Raw genomic sequence first — 27047 nt, forward strand, 5'->3', positions numbered from 1 at the left:
CTAGTGAGGGGAGGGGCAGAGAAAAGGAAGAAGCTGACTTCCCACTGAGCAGGGAGCTGGGTCCCAGGACTCTGGGATCATGACCTGAACTGAAGGCAGACTTAGCCAACTGAGCTACTCAGGTGCCCCAAAACTATATTGCTTTTAGATGTGTCTATCCATGTAATAATGCATATTGCAAACCTCATTGGCTGCAAACATGTAACACTGAACTCAATACTGGAGCAAACAATAATTTAACATCAATAAGAGATTAGTAATTAAAATTTTACTATCATGCAAATAGCATTTTTTAAACAAGAGAGAATTTTAAGATACTAAGTCATAGAGGACTTAGGCAATAGAAATGTGACCTGGATACTTACCCTCAACAACAAAATGAGTAACAATACCAATTGCAATTCCTATGATTGCTACAATTGCCAATGTGAAAAGAGCTAGACGTATAGGATCCCAAAATTGCTGTCTTCTTTGATATTCAACCCGTGGGTAATCGGCTTCTGAAAATTCAACTGGTCTGTGATAATAGGAATAAATAGTAAGACAATAAGAAAGTCATATGGTTTCACTATATGTCCATTTGTTATGTTCCTTTAAGAAAATAGTTCATAATGCTAACAATAGAGTACTTAGATCTTGAAAAAAACACAAGGTTTTAATTTGTATACACTTTCCCAATACCCCAATCACAATATAAATTTTGATTAAAGTTTTACCAATGTTGACATTCAAGTGAGAATATCTTCCTACAGCATTTTGTCTGACATATTGGCAATTTGAAATTTGGATGGTGGAACACAGACTCACTTATTAAAAAGGTAATTTATAAATAACATTTATAATAATTTATAAATAACATATTTTAATAAGGGAGTTTCTAGCAATGGAGTTGTATAATAATCTCATCAGTTCTACTTGATTAAAAATAAAAATCTTAATATGAATTATTTTTTAATGACTTTAAAAGTTTTCTTAATGATTTTTTTTAAAAATAGCAATCTTACTTTTGAAGACCTGATCATGGTTCTTTGCATTTTATTAGCACCTCCCAAAGAAATCACAAATTGTGAATTATAGTCCCCAAGAAGACTATTTCCACTTGACTTTTACCTGTCTCTACTCCTGTACTACTTCCCCACTCAAAATATCTTAAGCCATTGAAATTATCTTTCTCCAACTAAAAGTTGACATTTATCTACTTTATTTTCCAAATTCCTCTCAACAGTTAATATCTTCAAAGTAAGATATTTTTATTAGTTTTCATATTTTTAATTTTATCTAACAATATTTGTTATAAGCTTTATTCATTAAACAAGATAATAAAAGCAACTGTTAAGGTTGGCACCACACAGCCCAGAATTAACAAAAATTTATTAATATCTGCATATACAATACCTCCTTCCTCACCCTAATTGAAGTCTCCATATACAAATCTATGGCATTAAGTATTCTTGACGATTGAGTTTGTGGATATTTTGGTTGCTGCATTTTTTTTTCTCTTCCTTTTTTCCTAAAAAGGAAAATTTGGCTGCTTTTACCTGAGCCCTTAAAGATGCAAGAAATGACAAGAATCAAATTCTGTCAAATTTGGGGAGTTATAGCCACACTCTAAGTCATGATAACATTGCATCATGGTAAAGAAGTTTTTTTTTATTCTTGACATAAATGTTTCTGCTTTTTGAATAAATGAACGATGAATGAAAGGCATGCCCTCTAGATCCTAGATCTGAAAAATCATTTGCATACAAAAGCTAAAGAATTTTGAGACCCGACTGTTGTTCCAATTCAAAAGGATGATCCAGGAGGATCTTGAGTTACCTTCTCTCACTGACACACAGAATTCACAGCTACATATGGAACACTGTACTCTGAAAAAACCTGAAAACTATTGAGTGAGTACTGCACATTAGAAAGGGAGAGGGGAAACCACATCAAAGTGGGTAGGAGAAGCTGAGATATCATCTCACCATAAACCCTACCCTTGGCAGGGGGACCTACAATTGAGAAGGAACTCAAAACCTGGAGCTTCTCCTTTAGAAGCAAAGGTCTGAGTCCCACACTGAGCACCCCAACTTTGAAAGCTGGAGTGACAAGATCCCAAAACATCTAGCTTTGAAAACCAGAGAGGCTGACCTTCACAAGACCCATGAGTTTGTAGCAAACTGAGAATGGCTGTGAAAGGGCTCCCCAGGAACTCCCCTACCCCAGGGCCCAGCTATTTCATTCTTTCCATTTAACTCAGGTAAATACAGCAGACCAACTACATTATCCCTGGCCAATAAGATGTACATAAAAAAGTTCAATCTTATACCTTTCTCTGCAGACAGACTCACAAATGCTCTGATGAAAAGAACAAACATAACCTCTAATACATCCCCCCTCCATCATGCCACTTGTGTAGATGAACAATTAAGTCTTGGAGTTATGTCTTCTAGAAGCAGGCTCTTTGAGGAGAGCCTGTAATCAGCACTGTAATAAGACCTAAATAAACAGGTGAGAAAGCACGCCAACTCTCAATAACGAGTTGTAATAAGCTCTATGATTACTATATCCTAGATGGCTCACTGTTGCACATATGACATTTATCAGAGAGTTCAGTCTTACACTTTAAGGAGTTTATTTAAGCAATTGAAATGGAGTTGCTTTTCTCCACTTTTACAGAACTTTTCTTAAAATGGAGGCTTTTATAACAAATTAATTGAGGTTCTAACTAATGTAGTTTAAGTAGAATTATGCAGAAAGAAGTAAGCCATTTTTATTATATATTTGCACATTGAATGGCATGAGTGCCTTTTTGTTAGGCAGAATGGGGAGATTATTGTATGATTAATATATCTCCCACTCCCTCAGACTTCGGCCTCCATACATAGTTTGCATTATTGGTCCTAATGTGAGAATCAGTGAAACAAAGCTGTTCAAAAACCATGATATCACGATATATGGAAAAATTATAGTATTTTTTACTAGATTAAGGAATAATGAATTAAAAATAAATCATAAAAATGAGGATAGCCCATTTGTGCATAAATTATTCTTATTCCAGGATTCTAAAAGTTAATTCATTTGTATCCTTTTAAAGAGTTAAACTGAAATATATGTAAGCAGGGACACCTGGGTGGCTCAGCGGTTGAGTATCTGCCTTTGGCTCGGGCCTGATCCCAGGGTCTGGAGATCGAGTCCCACATCAGGCTCCTACAGGGAGCCTGACTCTCACTCTGCCTATGTCTGCCTCTCTCTCTCTGTCTCTCATGAATAAATCAATAAAATCTTTCCTAAAAAAAAAAAAGAAAAAGAAATATATGTAAGCATATATGGTTAAAGTGGACCGGACCAGTCACAATAGGACACTTACATGATGAGAGATCTCCCCAAGCTAGAGTAAAACTTCCATACTTGCTTAGTCACCAAAAATAGCTATTAGATATTATCTAGATGGAATAGTTAAAGAGTCGATGGCAAAAGGGTTAATTTTTATTTTTTTATTTTCATTTTTATTTTTTTTAAGATTTTATTTATTTATTCATGAGCAACAGAGAGAGAGAGAGAGAGAGAGAGGCAGAGACACAGGCAGAGGGAGAAGCAGGCCCCATGCAGGGAGCCTGACATGGGACTCGATCCTGGGTCTCCAGGATCACACCCTGGGCTGCAGGCGGTGCCAAACCATTGTACCACCAGGGCTGCCCAAAAAGGTTAATTTTTAAATTAATAATTAGGATTTATTTTCTTCCTGTCACTTTGCTTGATAGGAGTTAAGCCAATAATCTGAGACACTTTGTAGTATGTGTTTTGGAACAGTACCCTGCCTCTTTTTAAACTTTAATCTGTTTTAGTTAATTCAGTTATGAAATTGGGATTTGAACCAGTTCATTACTGAAATACATTGACTGCTTTTCGCATTCCTAGACTTCATATTACAGTTGATATGTGTGTGTGTGTACCTATGTGTGTGCTTGATTTTCTAAATTTATGTCACTGGAAAGCATTTATGCTATTATTGAATAATTATTTGTTGGTTTAGCATTGGTGTTGCTGTTGCTGTTACATTGATAGACCAATTCTCAGCTTCTCAGAGCTAATATATATGTAGTAGGCATTTAATAATAACTAACAGATACTATATAAATGAAATTTCTCTATTATTTATACTATATATATAAATATAGTATTTTATTTGTTGATGCAGAGGCAAAGCTTAGTTTATGCCTCATAAACTCACTTATTATCTATGTTCTCTGAACTTCACATAGACGAGACGTTTTTTCAGTACTTTTTTTCTCTCATAGTCTTACTATGTGACTCTTAAGTTCATGGTTAAAGGTCCCAAAACTACATTATCACATTATCATAATAATATGGCAATAAGCTTATTGATATATAATATATGTCAAGTATTTCTAGACAGAGCTCTGCTTCTACTAAATTTGGAACATACCCAGAGCCACATGATGTATAATCTGGTCGGCAGGATTGTTATATGCTCTTTTGTTATACTTAATTCAATTCTATTTAAGAAACTTTTATTGTGTGCCTAATATATTCCCAGCAGTGGAGATACAAGAACTTAAAAAAAAATACACTTTGTATCCAAGGGGCTTATGGAAGAGTTGAAATATATAAAATAGTAAGATCAATACAGTGTTATAAGAAAAATAACAGATATAACAAGTACAAAGATAAGTAAACATGAAGGATTGAATAATGTAATGGGAAAGGGACAGAAATGTATACAGAAAAGACTTCTTAGAAGATGTGACAACTGAGCAGGCCCTTGAAGGTCAAGAGCATTCTGTAACACGTGATAGTGGTTAAATATATCCTGTTCCTCTTTACACCTTGCTTTCAAGCAGAACAATGTTTCATTATCATAAAAGCACCTTTTTAAACAGGAATATGATGACAGAATTTACTTGGAAGTCAAAGAAAACTCACCAATGAATAGTATTTTTCACTATCACTCATATAAAAAGTTGATGAAATCAACAAAAGAAAATGATTTATGTATTTTGGATAGAGGATGAGAAGTAAGAAGAGTTAAAGAGATTTGGGGAAACCATATTAGTGGCTTAATCTAATTCAGTTCAGCTAATGGTAGCAATGCTTTTTGGGAAATCTCTTTTTATGGGAAGACTTGGAAATACCAGAAAATATGAATCAAAACACTGACAAGGGGTGCCTGGGTGGCTCAGTGGTTGAGCATCTGCCTTTGGCTCAGGTTGTGATTCTGGGGTCCTGGAATCAAATCCCACATCAGGCTCCCTAGGGGAGCCTGTTTCTCCCTCTACCTATGTCTCTATCTCTCTCTCTGTGTCTCCCATGAATAAATAAATAAAATCTTTTTTAAAAATTGACAAAATGTTGGATGGTGAAAAAAGAGGAGCTCATTGTGTTGTTGCAGCATTAAAAAAAACACAATCATTTGTGGATGGACACGAGTTGCGTACATAATTTGGCTATTGTAAATAATACTGCAGTAAACATAAGGGTGCATATATATTTTTTAATTAGTGTGTTTTTGTTTTCTTTGGGTGAATACTCAGTAGTGGGATTGTTATTTCTATTTTTAATTTTTTGAGGAATCTCCCTACTGTTTCCCAGTGTCTGCATCAATTAACATTTCTTCCAATGGTGCATGTGAGTTCCTTTTTCACACTTCCTTTCCAACACTTGTTATTTTTTTGTCTTTTTTATTTTCACCATTCTGACAGGTATAATGTGATATCTCATGGTAGTTTCTTGATTTGTGTTTCTGTGATTAGTGATGTTGAACATCTTTCATGCGTCTTTGGAAAATGTCTATTCAGATCCTCTGCTCATTTTTTAATCAAATTGTGGGGGGGGGTTTTGTTGTTGAGTTTGTTTGTTTTTTTGGTATTGAGTTGTATAAATTTTTTATCTACTTTAGATTTTAAACTCTTATCAGATATATCATTAGTGGATAAGAAAGATGTGTATATGTGTGTGTGTGTGTCTGTGTGTATGATGGAATATTTTGCAGCCATAAAAAAGAATAAGGTTGTGCTATTTGTGATAACATGGCTGGACCTAAAGGGTATTATGCTAAATGAAATAAGTCAGACTGAGAAAGATAAATACCTTATGATTTCACTCAGATGTGGAATCTAAAAAACAAAACAAATGAATAAATTGAAAAACAGTAAGAGGAATTGGACTTAAAGAGAATTGATGGTTAGCAGGGGGAAGTGGGTGGGGCAAAATGAGTGAAGGGGAGTGGGAGATACAGGCTTCCAGTTATATGAATAAGTCATTGGAATAAAAGACACTGCATTGGGAATATAGCCAATGATACTATTCTAATAGGGTTGCATGGTAATAGATGGTAGCTACACTTATGGTGAGGATAGCATGATGTACAGAGAAGTTGATTCACTATACTGTACACCAGAAATTACTGTAACATCATATATCAACTATACTTAAGTTAAAAATTACAATCAATCAACAATATAGTCATTTTAGTGATGACATGTGTTTTCATAAGGCAAAATTTGTTTTGATAAGAATTTTTAAGACTAGGAACATAAATAAAAGAACTCTGGCAAGAAAAGCCCTTGGTTTTGTTCAAAAAGCACATGAGAGCATATACTAAAAATGTAGTCATAGTAAGTGACTACAGCAGCATAAAGAACTAGCAAAGTGGTGGGAAACTAGAAGAATTATGAATATGAGTTAGTCATCAAAATTAGCTTCTCTATCAACTAGACATGACTGATTTGGCAGGAAATGGAGAAGGGAAAGTTGCAGAGTGTGGGCAGAAATTGGATAGCACCCTGCTTCTATACTGTAATGTATAATAGTTCTATAAATTGCAGGGGGACGGGTATGTTAATCCCATTAAATCCTATTACATAATGCAATGTAATATAAAAGCATATAGGACATTCTAGGATATTGATGATAAGAATTTCATGGGCTTTCCAAACTTCCTTTAAAAAATTTTTGTAGACCTATGATTTTTAGATACAGCATAAGATCTATCCCCCTTTATAGCTTATCTTCAAAATTATGTTTGCCATCTCTAAGCACCCAAAGGCAACCTCCCCCCATACTATCATATTAGCAATGGTAGCTCCACCTCTGTGAAAGCAGCTACATGAGCAACAATATTTAGTAATTTAATTTAATTCTTACAAATATGGGTAACTTTTCATGTGTCCTTCAAAAATACACCAGGTTCCTCAAAATCTTTTATTTTCTAGATGACTACAAAAATTGCATGAGAATGATCACATTTTCTGCCTGAAAAAGATTTTATGGTTATTCTAATTGCCAAGCACACTATTAATATGGCAACTTTGACCTCATTCATTCGGTCAACATACCTTCATAGAGCATCTACCTGTTTCAGGCACTATTTTAGGTGGTAAGGATATAGCAAGACTGAAGACATATTGTCTGTCCTCACATCTCCTGGTGAGGAAGACAGTGAACAACACATAAACTATGAATAAATGTAAATTGTCAGGTAAGAGAATAGAGAATGCATGGAGGTAGGGTAGATTAAGGCAATCAGAGGAGACCTCTCTGCAAAGATGACACCAAGCAGATACAACAAAGTGAAAGACTGAGTCATGCAGCTGTCTGAGAAAAGTACTATAAGCAAAAGGAACAGTAAGTATGAGCGTCCTGAAGTGGGAGCAGGTTTGGCATGTTGACAGAAGAGTGAGAAGGTCAATGTGACCAGTATGCAGTGAGCAAGCAGAAGAGAGAAGCTGAGGTCTGCGAGAGTCATATAGCAGATCATAACCAAGCAAGGCACCATGAGGATTCCTTTATATGATTAAGTGAGAAGGGAAACCATTGCAGAGTTTTAGTCAGTGAAATGGAATTGTCTTTTTAAAAGGATTGCTCTGTGGACAATACACTGGGGTAGAGGGAGAAGGTAGCATAAAGGGTAAAAGCAGGGAAATTGGTTAGCAGACCACTGCAGAAGTTCAGGTGGGAGATGATAGTGGCTTTGACTAGAATGTTGGCAAGTGAAGAGATCAGAATATATCATTGGAAAAAAAAAAGAATATATCATTGGATTCAGAATTTTAAAGGGCTTGCAGACAGAATTTTCTGATGAAAAAAAAAAAAGAATTTACAGTGAATTGGTGCAGAATGTGAAAGAGTTAAGGAGGTTCTACTATGTTTGGCCTGAGCAGGGGAAAGAAACATTTTGAAGGGGCTGAGACCCCTTTCTCAAATTAATGCTTACATGGAGCTCTACTATATAACACTAATTTAAAACGGAGCTGTTCTGGAAAGGAGAGGGTGTATGGAAATCTACCACTATGTAATCTCCTCGCTGAGACACATTCACAAGAATTAACTACTAAATTTCACACTGACACAAAACTCTTTAACATAACCCTGAAGATTCCCCAGGATGGAGCCCTCTGCAGCCAATCTGTCACATAGCCCCTAATAACCTCTCTCACTTTCAATTCTCTATCCTTTACCTGCCTGCCTGCCTGCCTGCCATATCCTTTACCTGCCTGCCATACACTCAAGGATCACCTTTTCAAGTGGCATGTCTATAAAGTCTTTCCAATGAAGGAAACTCCTGAGCAGGCTTTAATCTGTAAGGAATTAGCAGGCAGGTGGTAGACATAGATATGAGCCATTTATTCTCTTTCTGTGATAGGGTATCAGAAGAGGTAGGAAAAACTGGGATCTAGAGAAGATAGTCTTGATAAAGAGACTTGCTTCCTCTGAAACTGGTTACAGATACAAATGCATTTGTAATGTATGGTGGTAAGGATAAGAAGACTCCTTTCTTGATTTTACCCAGAACACATAGATTCTCAGAATTCATAGTTAAATATAACATTATTAACATCACTTACCAGTGCTAAACTCCTCTTTATCACATCAATACTCTAATGTTGCCCAGCTTGTTTGTAAAACTTTTCCTTCCTAACTTCTTTGAGGAAGCTCCTTTTGCCTTTGTAAGTAACCTGACGATGGTTTTTGGAATGCATTCCTAAAGCTTACATCTATTACATTAGTTATGTTTCCTTGGGATCATATAAAATGAATCTGATCCTTCTGTCACATGTAATTCATTCAGTAGGTTCTTATTGAGCACCATTATTGGAAAAAAAGAAATATTTTGAATTTAAAGAAAAATAGGTATCATTTAAAATTTGTGGGTTTCACCTAATGCAGTGCTTAAGAAAAAATTATAGCTTTAAATTCTTTTATTAGAAAATAATAAAACAGTAATCTGGCCTCTACCTTAAGACTAGAAAAAAAGTAGAGCAAAGTAAACGAAGAAAAAGTTGAAAAAGGTAATAACATAGAGAAGAGCAAAAAGCTAATGAAACTGAAAATAGAAAAACAGTGAAATCAATTATCACCAAAAATTTGAAACAACCATATATCCATCAGCTAGTAAATGGATAAAGAAACTGTGGTATAGCCATGCAATATACTCCTCTCAGAAATAAAAATGAACACATTGTTATCTATGCAACAAGGAAAAATCTCACACAAAAAACTAAGAAAGAAGCTAGAAACAAAAGACTACTGTTTGATGCCATCTGTATGACACCCAAAAAAGACAAAATAGGAACAAAATTCAGACCAGTGATCATCAGAGACTAGAGCAGGAATTGAAGATTAACTATCCATGTGCACAGGTAACTTTTTAAGGTAATGGTTATAGTCTATATCTTGATTTTATACATTTGTCAAAACTCACAGAACTGTGCAACTCAATCCTCTGGAACATCTAATTATAGTGATTGCACTCAAGGAAAATGCTAATGGACACAGAATAGGCCCAAAGAAAGGAAACTAAAATGATCAAGGGGGCTCCTGGAGTTGCCATATAAGCTTGGAGTAGACATATTAGACTCTAATCCGGAAAAAGTTAAGACTGAGCAGTGTCATTATCAAAAACTTGTTTACCAGATCTCAAAGTCTTAAAAACAGTGATCATCCTTTTAAAATAGAATTAAGCCAAAGAGAAATTAGGACTTCTGAAATAGATAATACACTTATGAAACTTATTCCAAGAGGATGTGCTGATAGGAACCATGATGGAGAAAAAGAGAATTTGTAGACATTTATAAATATTTAAGCCATAGGGGCACCTGGGTGGCACAGGTGTTTAAGCGGCTCACTCTCGTTTTTGGCTCAAGTCCTGATCTCAGATGTGTGAAATCCAGCCCTTTTACAGGGGCTTAGTGTATAATCTGCTTCAGATTCACTGTCCCTCTCCCTCTGCCCCTTCCACTCATGTTCCCTCTCTCTAAAAAAAAATAAATAAATCCTTAAAAATATATATATTGAAACCATAAATGGCAACTAAAAAATGTTGTAGTATATTTAATCTATAGTGTTGATAACAGGAAGACAACGCAGATTATTAAATGATACATCTCCTGAAGTTGCCATTGGCAACACATTATTAGGCTGGATGGGCTCTTACAAATGAAGTTCATGGCCAGACAAATCTTCAACAAAAATGATTTATGTAGAAATAAGAAAAGAAGTGCTGATTTCCTTCTGTAACAAATATCTTGGTGCAGTCCATGCATCTGTGACAAGCATTCTTGGAAAATCCTGCATATATTTTGCTTGCTATGTTTTCGTGTTAGGATCTTCCTTCTTAGTAAGATTATCACTAGATGAAAGGTTCAGCAGGCTTAGGCCATTCTATTTCCACATGCTAAACTATAACAAGGAGGGAGAGAAAAATCATAAAAGACACACTTCACTTAAATCTTGCCCTGTGGCATAAGAACTTTTCAGTGCTTGTTACTTTGAAATGTCTGTTCTAGAGAGTTGAGGAAACCTATCACTTTCCCAACTGGAAAATGGAAGTTTGTAATTAGAAATCTTTATTTTTCAGTTATCTTGAGTATCTGAAGGTATCGCTTAAAGATTCCTTGAACTTACTCTCAAGGGAAAAAAAAACAGTTTTCATATCATGTTCATAGAGTGAACAGTCAAATCTCTTTTTGTATTCTTCTGTTAACATGATAGTAGGTGAAGGCACCTTCTTGAAATTTTGAACAAATATTTGTCATAATAAAAGGAGAAAGATATTACCAAAAAAGAAATCTGAATACCTAGTACAGGTGATACCCAATAATTATTTAATGTTATCTTGAATACAAAGTTGGGCATCTTCACTGAAAAACTTTTCTGGTTCATGTTTTCCTCTTTCACTGAGCTATAAAAAGAACTACTAATTACCATTGATCCTTTAGCAAAAATTTTCTTGAAGCACATCCCTACATTTATTTCATCCCCACATAATTTGTGTTAGCTAATCTTGATAGTTCCATTCCCCTGACCAATGGTTGTTCAAGAGTGAACATGCCAATTCATTCTGGTCCATTATGTAGGAGGGAAGTTGGTTGAGGATTTCTAGGAAAGACTTCCTTTCTTTTAAAATAAGTCAAACTAAGAGATGGTCCCTTTTCCTTTCCTCCGGACACTGTGTGTCACGTTGAAAATGTAATTGAAAATTCCTAAACTAATACTCATATTCAAATGTTCATTCCACAGCCTTAAGTATCTTTCAAGAATATGAAAAGGGCTTTTGATTTTGTTTTGGGGTTTTTTCGCCAAACTTAAAGATTCAATTCAAGCTCTATCTTTCCCCTGTTTTTGATAGTTCAGGCATGGACTTTTGTTTTTATTGTTTTGTTTTGTTTTTGGTTTTTTAGATTTTATTTCTTTCCTTGAGAGAGAATGAGTGGTGGGGAGGGGCAAAGGGTGATAAAGAGAGACAAACTGCCCTCTGAGCAGGGACCCGACTCAGGGCTCCATCCCAGGACTCAGAGACCATGATCTCAGCTGAAGGCAGAGGCTTAGTGAACTGAGACCCCCAGGCACCCCAAGACACAGGCTTTAGTATTACACGCATACAAAAATATTTAAAAAGAAAATTCTGTAACCCACTGAAGAAAGAAACTTTGTGTATATTTTATACAGTTTGGAAGCACCCATTATAAATGTTTGATATGCTAATTACAAATATTTCTAGCAATTCTTTGAAATCAGTCTTAAGGATTTTTCTTGGTAAAGAATTCTAATACTTATATATCATTAAAAAATAATTATTGAGAATTTGTACTGGTTGGAGGTTGAATGGTTAACCAGATATATTCATAGAGTTTACCGCCTGGGGAGAAATGCAAACTTTAAAAAATATGTATATAATTACTACAATGGAGAATGCTAAGGAAAATCCAAAGTGCTTTTTTATGCATATAACATGGAAATTTTATCTAGTATAGGGGATCAGGGAAGATTCCTCTGAAAACATTTAAACCAAAACCTCAAGGATGATCTACTTAGGTGAAGGTTAGAATGAAGAGCTCAGGCAGAGGAAGCAGCACATGTTGGGTGAGTTGAAGTTTGGCAAACTCAAATACTGAAATAAGATGAGTATGGATGAAACACAGTGATTATGAAAGAGAACAGTCTTTGCAGTAACAAAAAGATAAAATAATTCCACAAACATTTTTGTCTGTAAGCATACAAAATGAGCTGCAGAAATCTGGGTAATATTATATAAAGTTAATTAGTGATTAATAATAAAAATATACAGAGTTCTTCACATTACTCTGAATATTTTTAAAATTTAGTCACTGTAAAAATATAAGAAAAACAGTATTAACATGGATACTATATAGACAAAAGGTATGCAAATTCCAAATTACTATGTAATCATTATATATAAACATCCTGACATATTATTAACATTCTTCTATTCTTTCCACCTATATTTTAAATTATTATTTTATATTATTCTATTCTGTTCAGCCATTGATTACATGCTAACTTATTTTTTGTTTATGTGTGTAAATATTATTTCTCCAAGATTGTAAACTCCCAAAGGGCAGAGGTTTGTCTTCTGTTTTCATATTTCCAAAAGGCCCTTGTATGGCAGTTATTTAGAAAATCTGGCTGCTTGGAAAATTTCAGTTATGAATGAGTCACGATAAACTCCAGATTCACACTTTGCCAGTATTCCCTGAGGACAAAGAGGACATAAATCAACATTTGACACACAACAATTAGGAACAACCATAATAACTTCCCAGAATCGAATCTAGAATATCTGATCTGAGGTTTTATTTGTCCCCAAGGCTGTAGAAGAATAATAGCACATGTCATCTAATGGCAAGGAGAACTCAAGAATTTCCCATTAAATTTTTGAACTTTAAATCAGGTAATAGTCAAGGCATTCACTTTTCTCTCAAATATGACCCATGAATCTCTCTTAAAATATTGACCTAAAAAAACTGAAAAGAAAACGCTAACTTACTAGAAAGTGCATATCACTTCCCTTCTACAACTCGTCCAACTGACTGGATCTATGCTAGGTCCGTATCTTCCCTGTCAATTCTTTTGTTTTGTTTTATGAAATAGTCTAATGACCTCTTAATAAATGTTCTTTTTAAGCCCATTTCTTTCAACCAAAATGATTTCACTCATCATCATTCAACACAGCATAATGGGCTTCTTGGGAAATCACATCCTGCTACTTGTGACTGAGTTTGGAAAAATATCTTAGGGGACAGAATTAAAATGGTGTTAGTGACTAAAAAAATTCATAATCTGCTAAGCTTACAGTCACCTGACAAATAGTTTGTATATTTGTGAAACATTCTGGTATGCCAATCTTAAAAAATCTTCAATATTTTGTCTACTATTCAAAGACTAGTATAGAATGCTGTTACAATAAATTTGAACTTGGAATAAATAAATAAATAAATAAATAAATAAATAAATAAAACCAAACAGAATGTGCTATTGCTACGTAATTCCTGACAAAATAAATAATTAAATGCATACATATATTTTTTTATTTTTTAAGAGTTATGTATTTATTTTAGATAGAGAGCTCATGTGGAAGGGGGAGGAGCATAAGAAGAGGAAGAGAGAAACTTTAGCTGACTCTGCATTGAGCACAGAACCTGACATAGGGCTAGATCTCATAACCCTGAGGTCATGACCCTGAGATCATGACCTGAGTAGAAACCAAGAGTTCAACGCTCAACCAACTGTGCCATGCATGTGCCCCTAAATATATATTTTTTAAATGCAGTTACTCTTGATAAGCAGCCAGTGTTATTTACTTAGCTTCCTGTATGACTGACTGGTATAAGGTTTATATTTCAGTGGTATTTTGCAATCTAGTTTAGTGGGAGGAGGTATGATTAAGATATAAATGTCCTAGATAAAAGAGATCAACAATATTCTCATTTGCAATTAATATAATTTGCATATTAAATAAACAAAATTAACATGTCCCAGAATCTTTCTGTCACATTTCTGAAGAGCCATGTGTGAAAGAGGTAATGAGTAAGTTGGAGTGCTAGATTGGATAAAAAGAAGTTCAAAACCTTCTCATTCTCAGAATTTTCCCCTCAAATGTTCAATTGTCTTATTATGGACAAATTAAAGTATCATGCAACTCAAATGCTATTTCATTAGATTTGTACTTTTTCCAAGTAGCCATTTTTTATTTTTTGAAGGTCTGAGTATACATTAAGTAGTTCATTAATAAGTAGTTAATTTTTGTAATAAAACCATCTAATTCCCAGTAGTTTAAAGAAATACTGTGTAGCTATGGAATTACATGAAGTCAGTGGATTTTAACTTCTGAACTTTTTAAATTCTGAACTTTTAAAGAAATCTTAAAAACTGTGTATATAGTTTAAACAGTGTAAATATTAAATTTTGTCTGTGTAAGAATACTTAAGACTCCATTATTTTATTTTATAATTTGATAGATTCTACTTCAATTTTTAAAAATGAATCAATGGAAATTTACTTCTATATTTGCATGAAAATCCATTAAATCAATTTATTATAATAATACATCTGGCTACAGATAAAACTCTAAAAAGGAATTACAGCCAGAAAAAAAGCTCATTTCATAGCTGCATGAATAATAATAGCCATATTTTAAGTATCCTATAGGATTTGGAACTCACTTCCCATGTATTTTCTCCTATGCAATTAAAGAGTTTAGTACTATAAATGCAACATTAGTATATGAATCAAAGAAAATGCAATTCTACTGGGCAGATTCCATTCTAAATATTTTTATTTAATTTACTCTAGTGAATAAGTAACACATAATTAAAGCAGATAATCCAGTTCCAGGCACCCAGAACAACTCCTAATACATTAGACTTGAATCAAAGTACATTTTATTTAAAAGGTATTAAATCATTGCCAGAAAGACAGTCATGAATATAGCACCCTTTATCCCCATTAGTTTAGAGATAAGCATATTGAGCATTTCCTGAGTTCCTGATCTACTTAAAAAAATTTTTTTTGAGGGAACGTAGGTTGATTATTGAACTTGAATTCTGGTTTACAAATTTCACATATAAAGGTATGTAGCTTAGCTCATTTGAATTGGGTAGTAAGAATACAGTCAGTTGACTTTACTATGTTCCCTGATAATTAACTGCAACTCTACCTCAAATTTCCAACTAATGGAGAGCCCTGGGAGAGTCAGGACAAATCACACAATACAAATAGATCAACACAACACTACAAGAAATGATTCAAAATCCAGAAGTATATGAACAAAGCCATTCTCAAAGCCAGTTAGTAAGCTGTATCCTTCCATGTTGCTACAGTTTCATTATAAGTAATGGTTAACATTATTTTAAAAGCTGTTGTCAGCAAGAGAAAGATGACAGCTGACAAGTTAAATAAATAGCAATAAAGAGAAATGAATGGTTTTGTCAATTTTAAAGGAGTAGTAAATGCTAACTAAATTCTTGCAGCTCTTGTTGGTTCAAAAGGTAAAGAATGCAGGAGCAGTCTTAAACAGGAAATAGTTGCCCCAAAAAAGATGAATCATGAAAGGTGAAGATTCTAAGTTTATATTTTCCTCTAAAGAGGACTTATTTCTTGAATTGACTTTACTGAAAGTTCAAAAAGGTGAAGAAGGTACTTTTCTCAACAATTTTATCTGATAATACCCTATGTACCCAAACACAATAACCTATGAATTAATATGTTCTTAAAAGTGACATGACATATAAGCAATAGAAAAATACAGAAAAATAAATTTATCCCTCCTCTATCTTTCCAGTAGCAGAAATGACACTAAGGCAATCAAAGTTTTAGATTCCAAATGAAAGTATAATCAGGGGCTAGTAACCGTCAAGGAGAAAGATGATTATGGAAGGATGAATGATAGGAGGAAGGAGAAGGCAGATGGCAGGGCCATAATGGGGCAGGAAATGCCTCACTGACTTAGTAGAGAGGAGAGCTAAAATGATAACATTGACGTAGTTTCGAGGCGGTGTCTATGCTAATATGTCCAACCCTGTCTTTAACAGGTCTCTACAGCTTGTTCATGACTACACGTATGACCAAAATCATGAATTCAGGGTGAAAGATGGGAGTAACATGACTGATCTGATTTCTTTCTAGAGATTTTATTTATTTATTTCAACTAAAAATTTTGAAATACTATTTTATTTATTTATTTGTTTGTTTGAGAGAGAAAGAGAGAATGAGCAGTGGGAGAGGCATGGGGAGAGGGAGAAGCAAACTCCCAGCTGAGCAGGCTCAGTCCCAAGATCCTGAGATCATGACCCAAGACGAAGGCAGAAGTTTAACTGACTAAGCCATTCAGGTGCCCCTAACTGACTTGATTTTTAAACTATTTTTTAAAACTTTAATCAAGATGAAGCCATAGATTCTTGCTTTGTATAGCTTCTCTTATGATTTCCCACTGCCACTAAAGGTCTCATTCATTCTAGGCCCTTTCGCTTATTCAGGTTTGTTTGATTATGAAAAGAAGCAATGAAGAGCATATGCAAGAATCTGTCAATGGATGAAAAACGGGTCTCGAGATACATGCAAATTAAGGCAAATATTTGACACCTTGTAGATCAAATAGGTAACTGGATTCTACCCGCCCCACCCCACCCACACCTCTTTTACTTAGAGTAGTATATAGACACACCCTACAATCTGTTTTGCACTGGATTTTTTAAAACTGTTTTCAGGAGTTAATACTTGCCAACTTGCTTTACCTCATCTCACCTTTATGAGATGTATGCTCAAGGTTGTTTGACATTCTTGTATCTAAGCCAGTGTTTTTTAGACAGTATGAAGGATTTTTCAAATGTTGATAGTTTCTTTAAATTGTGTAATTTTAAAGTTGTATAAGTTATATCATATATGTATACTAGGATAAATGAAATAAGACCTGGAAGAGATTTGACTAGTTTGGACCATATGAAATTTCTTGTATTAAGTCGTTTTTAACCCATAAAAGGGGCCATTTCATATGGTTCCCACTAGTAGATCACACTACTGTAATTTTCTATAGTTATATTTTAAATTAATTTATTTTATATAAAATACCTAAGTTGTAGGCTGCTGTCTTTACCCAATGATAATGTTACATAAATTACTGAATGCCTTGGGGTGCCTGGGTGGCTCAGTGGCTGAGCATCTGCCTTTGGCTCAGGCCATGATCCCGAGGTCCTGCATGATAGAGTCCTTCATTAGTCTCCCCATGGGGAGTCTGCTTCTCTCTCTGCCTGTCTCTGTCTCTCTTTGTCTCTCATGAATGAATAAACAAAATCTCAAAAAAAAATTACTGAATGTCTTAAAGTAGCCTATTTTCAAATATTAGACAACAATAGCAATTAATTATAAAATCTTAAAAATTTTGCAAAATAATTCAAAGACAAATACATTTTAGTACTGGCAACTACAAGAAATCAGTTGAAAGTCAAAGTTTAGTCATATACACTATTGGAAGAAAATATAATGTGCAGAATCCAAAACAGCAAGTGCAGCAAGTATTTCTCATGTCTTTGAATTGGCTTCTCAACTTGAATTTTGAATGTGAGTGTTCCTGAAATGTTAAGCATTCAAATGCTTCATAAATAGTGAAATAATATAATGAATATATGATTCAAGAGCATAAAGAATTTCTTGCTATTTTCCCCCTAAATATCCATGCATTATCCTAACACATCTAACTCCACAGTACTCCAAAGACACAATACCCTTTTTAAAGACTACTGAGAGTAACTGGACACAGCAACACAAAACTATTTTCTTGGTCAAGGTGTTGATTTCCATGTCTTCCTACACTTGTTGAATAGTGTTAAAAGGGTTAGATCCTATTGAGATCTTCTTTAAGGATAGTGGGAGACTTTTTCAATATTTAATGTTTTCAAATGCATTTCACAAATTAGCTCTCATTTGTCTGCAAATGAAAGTAGGCCATAGAGCGCTATCATATAAACGAAAAGTCTACTAAAAAAAAAAAGCCAGTAGTTATCACTACCAGCATTATCACTGATTCTAGACCTCTGATTATTGTAGCACATAGCACAACATCTGGAGGCAGCTGACCTTTAGAATGCTGGAAAGGCCTTCTACAGGCACCTTAATTGCCAGGTTGAAGGAATTCTATGAGAGGATGGGGTGTTATCCTTTAGAAGGCAGTGTGTTTAGTAAATCAGATACCACAAAAAAAAAGAAAGAAAGAAAGAAAGCAAGAAAGAAAGAAAGAAAGAAATTATTAAAAGAAATAAGGCTAAGTAGAAAAAGGTTTTGGAAAAAAAATACAAAACCTTTACCTCAGACATACACATTTTAAATTTATTGCCATTTGTTTTAGTTGCTTATCATGTCTCTTCTAAATTGTAAACACCATAAAAGTAGAGAATATTTGTTGTGGTCATGTACAGGTCTATGTGTATATTTATTTATGTGCATGTGATATGTGTATATACGCACACATGATATGAACTCACAATAGATATCATGTGTATGTATAATACCTGTATACATATATATATTATGTGTGTATGTAATGTGCTACTGGTATAAGTTAGAGTAATAATCATTTGTTGAATTAATGAATAAATAAAACTTTAAAATTTAGTCTACAGGCATTTATGTGATGCTTTCATCACTTCTACAATAAATCCCTGTCAGCACCATAGCATAAGTTTACTTCAAATGAATTCTCTCCACTACTTAGCTTTTTATTTACCCTCTGAATTACGGTATCTCAAATATCCCCTAGGCCTTCCTGAATAGACATGTAATGAAAAGTAAACTTTGGGTGCCTGGGTGGTGTAGCCTCTTGGGTGTCTGACTCTTGGTTTCAGCTCAGGTCATGAGAATGAGCCCTATTTACTCCAACTTTTCCTCATTTCTCAGTCTCTGTTCTTAAGCTTTAGGTATATGTTACTGTAAGTCAACAAACAAATGTTGAGGGTTTACAATGGGCCAGGCAATGTTTTGGCACTGGGAATACTGAAAGTTGTCTGTTCAACTGTGGGCCATAATTATAAACAAGTAGTTAAGCATGCAGAGAGGTGTCAAGTATATATAATGTTTGTTATTATTATTATTAGAGAGAGAGTGTGGAAGAGAGGCAAAAAAAAAAAAAAAAGGAGAGAATCTTAAGTGGGCTCCATGCCCAGCACCCAATGTGGGGCTTGCTCTCACAATCTTGAGATCATGACTTGAGCTGAAATCAAGAGTTGGAGGCTTAACCAACTGAGCAACTCAGGTGTCCCTATTAAAGTGATCTTTTGTTAACAGGATGGCTGTGTTTCAAGAAATAATTAAGACATACGATGTGAGGTAGGAGAAAAATTTCACAGTAATTTTAATTAGAATCTTCAAGGAAGATATGGAGTCTAATCAACTGTGAGAAGGAACATTCATTTTAGGCAGAAGAATCAACTTGTACATAGGCAGTGTCCATGCCATTCCCTTCACTTAGTTCTGCAACTGTACCAAAAGACAGTAGAACCACCAGACTGTTCTGGTCTACCCTAATGGTTCTCAGTCACAAATTTGATCATTTCTTCCTTGTGCTTAAGTTTTTTACCCAATTCTCTTCATAGAGTTTAGAGATTTTAATCTGAAACAAAAGGCGCTTCATAGTCTGACTGATCATGCATTTCTTCTGATAATTTCCAACATCTATTTGCTACTGTGTGTTAAGTCTCACGACTTTTACAAGGGCTGTGTTCTCCCAGTCAAGAATCCCTACTTCCTTCTCCTCCAACTAATTCCAAATAGTTTTTTTTTAGATTACACTCAATAGCTCAGAGAAGCCTTTATAAGATTAAGCAGATATTCCCATAGCATTCTGTTTATACTTATTTTTTCACATTTGTCCAATTGTGCCATCAGGGTGTGGCCTCCTGGCACCGAAGTATCTATATTGCTGGTAACCATATCTCTGATTTCTTCCTCACCTGTAGGAGGCACCAGATATAGGGACTAGTGGGGAAAAAAATCTATAGGATAATATAAATGGTCTCTAGAGCCTCAAGAAAGTTAATGTCCTCAATATTAACTAGCTATTAAGTCTTTCAAAATCACAGAATTGAAAATGACTTTAAGGCTAATGCAGTGTTTTTAAATGTTTTTGACCATGTTCCACAGTAAGAAATATTCCACATCACAGCATGGAACACACACATAATCATACATCTAAAACAACAGTTCCACAATACAATACTTAGATTTACTAGTTATGATATAGTAAAAATATAACAAAGTTAATATCAGATGTTACTTCCAGTTATTTAACGAAGTAAATAAAACAAAATGAATAATACCAAGATAAACCAAATTATAAATAATAAAGTATCTTTGTGCTTACTCACAAAAATTATTTCAAATCTCATTAATGGTGACAACTCCTCCTCCATTTATATCAATGTGAACTTTCCATACTTTACATATAAAAGAGGTGAAATCTTGAAGGTAAGTGACTTATCCAGACAAATGAGTGCAAGGCTGGATCTAGAACACATCTAAATCTCATGCTAGTACTTTTTCCTACTCTACCACAATGAGAAAAACAAAACTTCTAAGAAGCTGTAGCATCTCATTCATTCATTCTTTGAGCCTGAGACTGTTCTTGAGCAAAATACCTTTACTAAGAAAGTCAATGAACCTACTCCCTAACCTTTTTATCCCTATGGTGCAATCCACTCTTTATTGTTAAAAATAATACTGATCTAGAATCCAATTAAAAAAGATACTCAAGGGTGGCCCCAGGTGGCTCAGCGGTTTAGCTCCTCCTTCAGTCCAAGGCCTGAACCTGGAGACCCGGAATCAAGTCCCGCATCTGGCTCCCTGCGTGGAGCCTGCTTCTCCTTCTGCCTGTGTCTCTGTGTGTGTGTGTGTGTCTCTCTCTCTCTCATAAATAAATAAATTAATTAGTTAATTAATTAGTTAATTAATTGATTAATAATCTAAAAGAAATAAATAAAAATTAAATTAAATTAAAAAGATACTCAAAATCCTCAGAATTATAAGCTCTGAATCAAAGCTGATGACACGGGAACCTGGGTGGCTCACTGGCTGGGCATCTGCCTTCTGCTCAGGGCGTGATCCCAGGAACTAGGATCAAGTCCCACATCAGGCTCCCTGCATGGAGCCTGCTTCTCCCTCTCCCTGTCCCTCTAACTTCTATCTCTGCCTCTCTCTCTCTCTCTCTCTCTCTCTCTCTCTCTCTCTGTCTCATGAATAAATGAATAAAGTCTTTAAAAAAAAAAGCTGATGACACTTCAATATAGAAATTTCATGTGTCTGTAATGACACTTTTAGTGTGGTAAAGTGAGTGAATAGATATTGGGAAGAGTAGAATCAGGCTGATAGAAAAGCAGTACTACAAAATTCTAAGCAAATGAGAATGAGAGAACTTCAAGTTCTTTGCTAATTCTTTAAAACTGAAATTGTTTGCATATTATACCTATATGAATGTTATATATAAAAGTAATTTTTTTTGTATGCACATTTTTTCCTACTCTGTCCTTATCTTGGTGAATTAGAGATAACACTTTCAGGGGCACATGGATGGCTCTGTTAAGTGGTGGATTTTTTATTTTGGCTCAGATCATGATCTCAGGGTCTCTGGGTTCTGCACTTCATGGGGATCTGCACTCAACAGGGAGTCTGCTTGAAATTCTTTCCCACTGACCCTCCCCCACATCCGTGTTCTCTCTCCCTCAAATAAATAAATAAATAAATATTTTAGAAGAAGAAATAACACTTTCTCATATCTAATAAGAAGTATGCCTGGGTGGCTCAGTTGGTTAAGTGTCTGACTCTTGATTTCAACTCAGTCATGATCTCAGAGTCATGAGATTGAGCCCCATGTCAGGTTCCGAGTTCAGTGTGGAACCTGGTTGAGATTCTTTCTCTCTCTCCCGCTCTGCCTCTCCCACTTGTTCTCTCTCTCTCTCACTCTCTCTCTCTCAAATAAACAAATAAATCTTTAAAAAAAAAGAAGAGAAACATACACCTCCTATACTTAATGAGAAGTACTGATAATATGCCATATCATGCTGTCCTGAAAGGGACATTGGGGAGAAACTTTATGCATCAAATAGATAATCTTCCTCAGGCTCATGCTATTATTTCAGAGTAATTTTGGAAGGGTAAGAACACTCATTATTTCAGAGTGCTGGAGCCTACAGGCTTAAAGTATTATACTTTACTGAAGACAAAATCAAATGACTGTACAATTATAATGATCACAGAATCATGATTAAATTGGAAACGTCAGTCTGCAGATCAGCTGGGAGACTGGTGTCTATAGAGAGGTCAAGAACCTCTTTGAGATGCAAGGGTAGACTATGCAGTGTTTGAAATCACTAACATCAAATATCAGTAATTCATTTCTGAGTCTGTAAAATGATAGCCTGAAATTCCGAACTATATATACATATACAAATTTATTTACCTTAAATTCATTAAATGATTAATTATTTTGGAGTTGAATTATGAAAAATGTCACATACAGTGTAGATTTTGTTAACTCAATAATTATTTAGATATTTAGATGTAAATATTTGAACTTTCATCCTTCATTCATGATACATATAATCTTATGCCGCCATACTTTTTTTATTTTGAATTATGAATTGAAATTTCAGTAAAGCCTCCTTTTATATTTCAAGTTTTCCCAGAATATACTTCACAAAGCAACATTACCACAAAAATGTATACTAAGCTATTGATCATACTAAAGAAATTAAATAAACTATTATAAATTATTCTTTTATATAGCAGAGTTTTTCCTAAATGTTTAAATATAATGAGTTAATGTATTACTGCATATCATTTCTATTTCTGTTATTTAGAAAGAAAGGATCATATTGGTCCTTTCTGTTTAAAGAAATTCTTATATGTGGAAATAGCAACAAAATAAAACTTTAATCCAAAATACAGTAACACATGTAGAAAAAAAACCCCTTATTTTTAAAGCACAGTCCACCAGACAATATTTGTCCTGCCTGTGTCAGGAATTGTGAACCTGTGTCCCAATTGATAACTCCGACTGAGAAAAGCTGAGTACTTACGCGTACATCATGGACCCAGTGCTGGGGCAGCTTGTATCCAGTCACCATCTGATCCCTATCAGCCAGATCAGGGCTGGGAGGCTGGAAAATAATAAGAGTCACTGGCAACAAGAAAGGAAACAAGTCTGACAGGTTTAGTGGCTGAGAGCTACAGTCCTGATATAGCATGATAAGAACATAATCAATTTTGTGCCAGCCAGTTCAACTCAGTGAAGTAATTATTAATACTTCATAGCACAGAGAGTTCCAAGCAGTGGACAGCACACAACGTGCAATTGTTGATGATTCAGAAGACCACACTTTTCCAGTTGGGAAGGTATGATCAGCATTGAGGTGTGTCCCCAATTTGTTTTTTTTAAAAAATACCAACAAAACATTACAGTACGTCAATGGTACTTCTTCCTTCTTCACGGGAATTGTTAGGTCTCTTCCTTTTCATGGAACCATGAGATAAGCAAGTGTGGTAAGGACCTGAGCTATGGGCTAGGCAGGGGGCTTGTCTCTGCCACCTTGATGGTATGACCCTGCTCTAGTCTCTTACCTTATAGGGACTTATTTTGCTCGTAAGTAAAATAAGGGCTGTATTAGCTTTTTCTAATACTGTCCATTTTAGTTCTAGAGATTACAGATTTTATTTAAAGAATTTATTTTTCCCCCACAAAGGCAAAAGAAGAATGTTAAAAACAACAACAACAACAATGCCTTTTTTCTTCTTTCTTATCATTAAGAATATCTTAGGGACGCCTGGCTCAGTTGGTTAAGTATCTGACTCTTGATTTCAGTTCAGGTCATGATTTCAGGGTTGTCAGAAAAAGCCGCACATTGAGCTAATGGTGGTGTCTACCTAGGATTCTCTCCCTCGCCCTCATCCTCTACCCCTTCCCCTAGTCATTTATTCTCTGTCTCTTCTTTCTCTCCCTGAAAGAAATAAATAAAAATAGGAATTAAAAAAAAATAAAAGCACAGTGTAGTTCATCTTAATAGTGTGTGAATTCCTCAGGATAATTGCATTTGATCTCAGAGATTTGGGGTTGAATATATGAACTTCTGATGAAGATGAGTAAAGTTTCAGAAGGACTCTTCCAATTTTAAGGGCTACTTTTAAATGATTGGATCCGGGAGATATTAAAGAAAAAAGAAAGCTTTAATATTTATCTTTGTAATTCACACAGAATGCCTTTATCTAAAATACTACAAATAATATGAATCTAATCTTAACATTTCTATTGTAATATTCCCCAAAGTCATTAATACGAAATGTATTTCCCAAGACAGTTTAGAAACAGAAAAACTGAGCCAGATTGTTAGTTTGTGTAATCATCAATAATATGACAAAAAAGTATGTAATATAATTTTGAAAAGGAATAAAAATTCCTGAGTAAGTAGTTCACAAAACTTATTCAATCTGTTTACCTAAATTGAAAATTATAACTTAATTGATCGAAAAGTAATTTTGTTCTTTGGAGATCTAATTTTTCTAAAAGTACAAAGTCATAAAAATCTAAAAAAAAGTGCTAGAGAAATTACATTAATTTTAATATATGACTATAACCCACTATTATTGCTATATACAGTACTATGCCAACTTGAAATTAGTATCATATACATATGCATTTAAAATGTTTTTAATGTTTACATTAAAATATTTCTCACTAATAAATTAATATTACATTTGTATAAATTAATATTGTAATTTATTAAATGTTATAAAAATATTCTCAGCTCTTCATGTTCGTAAATAATAATCCAGAGAAAAACTCTTGCTTAAGTGGAGGAAATTTTTCTATACAAGAAGCATGTAATTACAAGAACCAGCTTTGAGGGTCTGAAATGAGATGTGGTATGCATATATTTCTTATATTCATAAATATTCAAAAATAAAGGTTCATCTGTTTCCCTCAGGATTCTTCTTTCCTATGCCATTCTCTCAAATGATCTTCTATCTGATTGCAAAGGTTCTATTTCTTTGATTGTTCTTGTTTTTTTTTCCCCCTTCTTCTACTTTCAGTGAATACATAAAATAACTCCTTTTCATTCTCCGAGGTAATATCCTTACTGTGGTGGAGTGGCAGGACACTAGGCTCTGGATAGTGGCTGGGTTCATTTCCTGGTGTTGTCATCAACCAACTATAAACTTTAGGAAAAACCTTAACCTTCCTACAGCTCAGTTTCTCCCTCTGTAAAATGAGTATACTACTCATACATAGTTTAAATGAGAGAATAAATGTAAAATACTTAAAATACTGCCTGGTTCAGAATAAAGCCCATAAAAATATTGGGTACTTTATTCTCTGCAACTCTCATTTTTTTTCTAAAGTTAGTGCTATATTGCTAATTGTTTTCAATGACTTCAAAACTCTTCTCTTTTTAGTAATATATTGCATCTGCACAATTTTTAAATTTTAGTTAATTTTAATTGCAATACATAATTAAAAATATTGATGTATTGGGTTCTAAGTAATTAGCATATGCAGAGTTTTAAATGAATGTTTCTTATAAGGCTGAATAACTATCAGCTAATTCTGGAGGTTGGCAAGCACTAGTAATTTTTACTATATAAGTGAAATTACTACATGTGAATTTTATTTCATTGGTTAGGAGCACCCTCAGCCCACCTTGCTGCATATATGCAGGCACAATACTGGTTTCTATTGCTGCACTGTTGATTGATTTATTATCAGTCAAAAGACAATGCAATGCATGTATGTTGCAAAATGTAAATAGGGAAAGTCAATAATAAGATGACATTACATCATGACATCAAGGGGAAAGTTAAGATATTCCCAAACTGATCATGTTTCTTCAGTGCCCAAAATAAAAGAAAGGAATGGGAAAAAGATAACTTTTAGAATTGAATCTAAAAGATTTGTATACATTTCCCTGTAATTGCAAAATTTTATAATAAATTAGTTAAGTTTTGAACTTAGTAGAGTTATAACAAAGAAATAATTTAGCCTCATACTTATTAATAGCCTAAGATTTGATGTGACCTCACATTTTATCTTGCACTTATTAAGGCAATCAGCGCACTATTTTGCCATTGAATCAAGAACATAAGGATCGAACTCCAATAAAAAAAATACAAAAAAAAAAAAAAAAAACCAACAACACCCAAACCACTATAGTAGCCATTGAAGTAAGGCAAGAAAAAGAAATTAAAGGCAAAAAGGAAGGAAAAAAGGAAGGAAGGAAGGAATGAAGGAATGAAGGAAGGAAGGAAGGAAGGACACCTCCTAAATAATTTAGAAAAACTATTTCTAGAATAAGTTACTTTACCAAGGTATTAATGCCAATACAAAAATTAAGTTTATTTCTATACACTACCAAAAATATTCCTGGAAAATAAAAAATTTTAATGTGATGTTGGAATCTCTTTATTTTTTTTGTCTGTGTATTTTTTTTTATTGGCGTTAAATACCATTTAAACTAACGTCTAAACCCGTGAATCAGGGCAGCCCCGGTGGCTCAACGGTTTAGCGCCGCCTTCAGCCCAGGGCCTGGAGACCCCAGATCAAGTCACACGTCAGACTCCCATGGCACGGAGCCTGCTTCTCCCTCTGCCTGTGTCTCTGCCTCTCTCTGTCTCTGTCTCTGTCTCTCTCTCTGTGTGTCTCTCATGAATAAATAAATATTTTAAAAATAAAAAAAATAAAACCATGAATCATGTATGAATAAATTTAACAA

At 34.3% G+C, this 27047-nt stretch overlaps 1 protein-coding gene across 1 annotated transcript in view; it reads right to left on the reverse strand.

Moving 5' to 3' along the window:
- LOC129521302 (transmembrane protease serine 11F) overlaps positions 1-27047 on the reverse strand; it is an 84451-nt gene that overhangs the window by 43174 nt on the left and 14230 nt on the right. The window contains exons 2-3 of the mRNA XM_055342610.1: positions 23364-23444; positions 366-517 (exon numbers count right to left, since the gene is read on the reverse strand). Of these exons, the coding sequence (XP_055198585.1) occupies positions 366-517; positions 23364-23374 (163 nt within the window). The 5' untranslated portion in view covers positions 23375-23444. The remainder of the gene's footprint in view (positions 1-365; positions 518-23363; positions 23445-27047) is intronic.

Source organism: Nyctereutes procyonoides, unplaced genomic scaffold (assembly GCF_905146905.1).
Source record: "Nyctereutes procyonoides isolate TBG_1078 unplaced genomic scaffold, NYPRO_anot_genome, whole genome shotgun sequence".
In the NCBI taxonomy this organism is placed as follows: domain Eukaryota; kingdom Metazoa; phylum Chordata; class Mammalia; order Carnivora; family Canidae; genus Nyctereutes; species Nyctereutes procyonoides.